We start from the raw sequence: 4,071 nt of genomic DNA, 5'->3' as shown, positions 1-4,071 counted from the left end.
GTGTATTGTTCACACAAATACTTCAGCTTCTGTGAGGATTGCAGTTGAGGTGAGAGGAAACAGTGCTACCTTATAATATTATTAGCAAAGATTATGACATTGACCAAAGTTCTGGTGCTCCAATTCTGGAAGCCCTTTTAACATTATGCCTCTGAACTTACTAGCTGAAACCTGGTGCACATAAATGTTCTTTGAATTAGAGTGCTCTATGGCCAGGAACTTACTTTGTCTATCAGAACTGAGCAGCATTCATAGTCCTTCCACACCCAGATTCATTCCTGGTTGTTCTAACATTTTGTTCTTCCCATAGTATAGTTTGGACCAGGAGTGCAGACATGAATCTGAAAGATGTACAGTAGGAGGAATTTGTCTACAATGTGATGATTGTTGTGTTTTTCTTCTTTTTTCAACCCCCCCTCCCACCAGAGTAAGAAAGGGAAAGACCCCAATGCCCCCAAGAGACCTTTATCTGCCTACATGCTCTGGCTCAATGCTAATCGTGACAAGATCAGGTCAGATAGTCCTGGCATGAGTGTTACTGATGTGTCCAAGAAGGCTGGAGAACTCTGGAAAGCAATGTCAAAAGAGAAGAAGGAGGTGAGCAAAGATGACATGGTGATGGTTGTGCTCTTGTTTTATGGAGGTGGGAGTAAAGGTTATGTGCTTTCTAAGACAGGTGTTAGTCTGGGTGCTATGTAGCTTGCATTGTGAATCCAGATTTTGGTGGTGGTGGTTTGCCCAAGCTTTTTCCGACTTATGGTGACCCTAAGGCAACACTATCATGGGGCTTTCTTGGCCAAACGTGTTCATAGGGCATAGAGACCAGGATTCGAATTCCCATTCAGCCATGGAAAGCCACTGGGTGACCTTGGGCAAGCTACACTCTATTAGCCTCAGAAGAAGCCTCCCCCCCAACAAATCTTGCCAAGAAAACTGTGTGATAGGGTCAGCATAAGTTAGAAATGCCTTCAAGGCACACAACAACAACAACAACAACAACAACAACAAAGCTTACCTATGGTTGTCTGTAGGAATGGGATCGCAAAGCTGAAGATGCCAAGAGGGACTATGAGAGAGCCATGAAGGACTACAATGAAAGAGGAAAGGCAGATAGCTCCAAGAAGTAAGTAGCAGTATTCTCCTCAAATGATACAGTCTGCCATCCCCAACTTACCGTTGGGTCTCTACTGCCCCAGAGAGTTTTCTCCACTGTTATGATTTTGTTCACTTTCCCATACGTGCAGAGAAATACCCAAGAAAAAAAAGAAGCCAGAAAAGCCTGGGAAAGGAAAGCCAGAGAAGAAGATAGCTGCATCTTCAAAATCAGCTATCAGCAAGAGCCCTTCTAAGCAGCTAGGAGAGAGCTTCAAGAGCAAGGAGTTTGTGTCCAGTGATGAAAGTTCCTCAGGTGATGACAAGAAGGAGGTGAGTGGTCTGTGGTGACTGAAGTAGACAAAGAAGGAAGAGAAATGCATTTTGGAATTTCATGGACATGAAGACACTTTGCAGGGACTGTAGTTTTATAGGACATTCTGATCAGGCAAGTACATCAGGACAGATCTTTGAGCAGGGAATATCGACAGGGAGCCATAGGGAGGAGCACTTCTTTCTATTTCAGAGAGTGTCATCTCTTGACAACTGGAAAGGCCTGCTTAAAGCCCCCTTGTTTTTTTGTGCCCATTTGGCCTGCAGCCATGAAAGCTGATAACCAGGTACTTTAGAAATGGAAATCAAAGCTTTGCGCACACACAAGTTGTGGGATCATATATTTTCATTCCTTTTTTGGCTTCCAGTATCCAATATATTCCAAACACCCAAAATAGCTGTTCTTCCCTGTGTTTTTTGAACCTATACACAGTATTATTTCAGTACTAAAACACTTGAGCTGCCTAAGCACAGTACAGTTTTCTCAGTACTTTTGCTTCTTCATACAGCTTAAACATCCTGTTTGTTTCTTTTTCTTGCAGTTGGCTTCTGAACTAAGGTTTAATTGATCTAGTCCCATTGATAGTCATCTTCCCAATCAGGAGTTGATGTGTTAGTTTAGACTGTAACACCTGTAGTTAATCCTTGAATGTCTCCCTTTCTTAATATTTTTCTGTACTTTTTCCCCCAGGACTCAGATGAGGAGGAGATTGCTAGCACCCCACCCAGCTCAGCAGAGTCCGCTTCTGGCTCAGATTAGCAAGATACAGCTCCACAACCACCCTGGTTTCCCTATCCTTGCAGGTGGTGTGGTTGTTATTACTGAGGTGAGAGCAAGTGGATGCTGTTTCATCCTGACAAGTAGGCTGAAATGCTGGTGCCATTTAGAGTATCCAGTCTTTTCCCTGTCACAGTATTGCAGGTTACAGTCAAGGCCAATTGTTACACCTGGAGAGAGAGGAGGGTACTAAAGGAGAAAGCCAATCACCCTGTTTTTTCTGCCTCTGTGTTGTAGATGCCCCGTATCCTGTTAGGTGGCAATCTGGGTGGCATGTGGCATACAACTGGAAGCTAGGACACTGTGCAGCCTCCCTAGTCAGATTCAGATGGTGTTTTTCTTTTGTTTTTCTTTTCATTTTTTAAAAAGTTTTCTTTGTATTTCTGATTTATTGTGGCTAACTCGTTTAATAAAAATCAAGTGAATTTGAGTGAGATTTGTTTTTTGCATAATCCAGAGCAAAGGCTGGACAAGTGAGCAAGCATCTTTCAGTGCTGAGGCATATGAAGCAGAAAAAAGCAAGCAAGGCTATTGTAACAACAGGAAGTGAAGACCCATCCTGCACTGCTGCCCCTTTCCTTGAACTGAGCAAATCATTTTTCCTTTGGATTTGGGGTGGCAGCTACCTCTTCTTGTGGATCAAGGAGTTTAGCTGTACTACCTTCCATTAGCAGCTACACTAATTGCATTTGAAGAACTGCTGTGTTCTGCTGGGACTTGGTTAATGCAGGCAAGTGGTCGATAGCAATGAGGTCTGGTGGGGCCGGAGACTCCAGCAACTCTAGCTTTGAGCATCACCACCAATAGAACTCAGGACTGTGTTTGATTTTTGAGCTTGCCCATAATTGTCCCTTGTATCTTAAAAAGTGTGGGCACCTTCTCTTTTGCTACATCTCCAGTAAAGGGAAGTATTCCTTAAGGATGAAAGATGCAAGTGGTTACCTTTACCAAATCTCTCTGTGTTAGACATCATCATCATCATCATCATCATCATAAATTGTTTATTTATAAACCGCTTTTCCCAGGATCAAAGCGGTGTACAACATATCAGTAAAAACAATACCACAAATAACATATTAAAATGCACATTAATATACATTAATATAGCATGTGACACTATGGCGGGTTATAAACCGCCCATTTGGGGCGGGCTGCACCCGCCCCTTTCCCCGGTGTATCGGGGCCTCAGCTGTTAGAACGGCAGCCGCTGAGGCCCCGATCCGCCGCTTTTCAGGCTGTGGGGAATCAGCAAAATGCTGCTTCCCTGCAGCCTGAAAAGGGGTGTCCCTGGGGCTTCAAGCCCCAAGGACACCCCGCCGTGGCGGGGAGAAGGAGAAAGGAGCCACTTGGGCCCCTTTCTCCATGGCTTCGCTGGGCGCAGCTGTCTGAAGGCTGCGCCCAGCGAAGCAAAGCGCCGCCGCAAACCAGGAAGGAGCTCGAAACGGAGCTCCTTCCTGGTCCGCGGAAAGGCACCCTAGGTACCCTGGCACGGAGTCATGACGTCACGTCCGCACCCTCGTCGAAGGCGGCGTGGCCGTGACGTCTCATGACGGCGGCCGTCTGGAACGCCGCCGTCATTTTTTACGCGCAGAGCTCGTATGGGTTAGGGAGGGCGGAAGCACCGCACCTCCCTAACCCTAGTACGCGCCTGCGCGTACTAAATGGCGGTTTGTAACCCGCCTATATGTGGTGTGTGTCTGTAGAGGAAAGAAATAGAGGGGATTAATGCTGATGGTTCTTTCCTTAACAGGACTGCCTTCTCAAATAGCGTCTCGGAATTCATGAGCACGTAGTCTAAGTTGGACAGGATGGATGAGAATGAGTTGGTCTCATGGTTCAGCCTGAACAATTGTCAGCCTTCATTATGA

The 4,071-nt window shown here is 45.6% G+C and overlaps 1 protein-coding gene across 1 annotated transcript; it reads left to right on the top strand.

Moving 5' to 3' along the window:
* The first annotated feature begins 406 nt into the window (after positions 1 to 406).
* On the top strand, positions 407 to 2,633 carry LOC121916904 (FACT complex subunit SSRP1-like). The gene is made up of 4 exons (XM_042442455.1): positions 407 to 597; positions 1,032 to 1,123; positions 1,245 to 1,425; positions 2,117 to 2,633. The coding sequence occupies exons 1-4, from the start codon at positions 478 to 480 to the stop codon at positions 2,183 to 2,185; spliced, it is 462 nt and encodes a 153-aa protein (XP_042298389.1). The 5' UTR covers positions 407 to 477; the 3' UTR covers positions 2,186 to 2,633.
* The last annotated feature ends 1,438 nt before the right edge of the window (positions 2,634 to 4,071 follow it).

Source organism: Sceloporus undulatus, chromosome 1 (genome assembly GCF_019175285.1).
Source record: "Sceloporus undulatus isolate JIND9_A2432 ecotype Alabama chromosome 1, SceUnd_v1.1, whole genome shotgun sequence".
In the NCBI taxonomy this organism is placed as follows: Eukaryota; Metazoa; Chordata; class Lepidosauria; order Squamata; family Phrynosomatidae; genus Sceloporus; species Sceloporus undulatus.
This window is presented reverse-complemented; position numbering and strand designations above follow the sequence as displayed.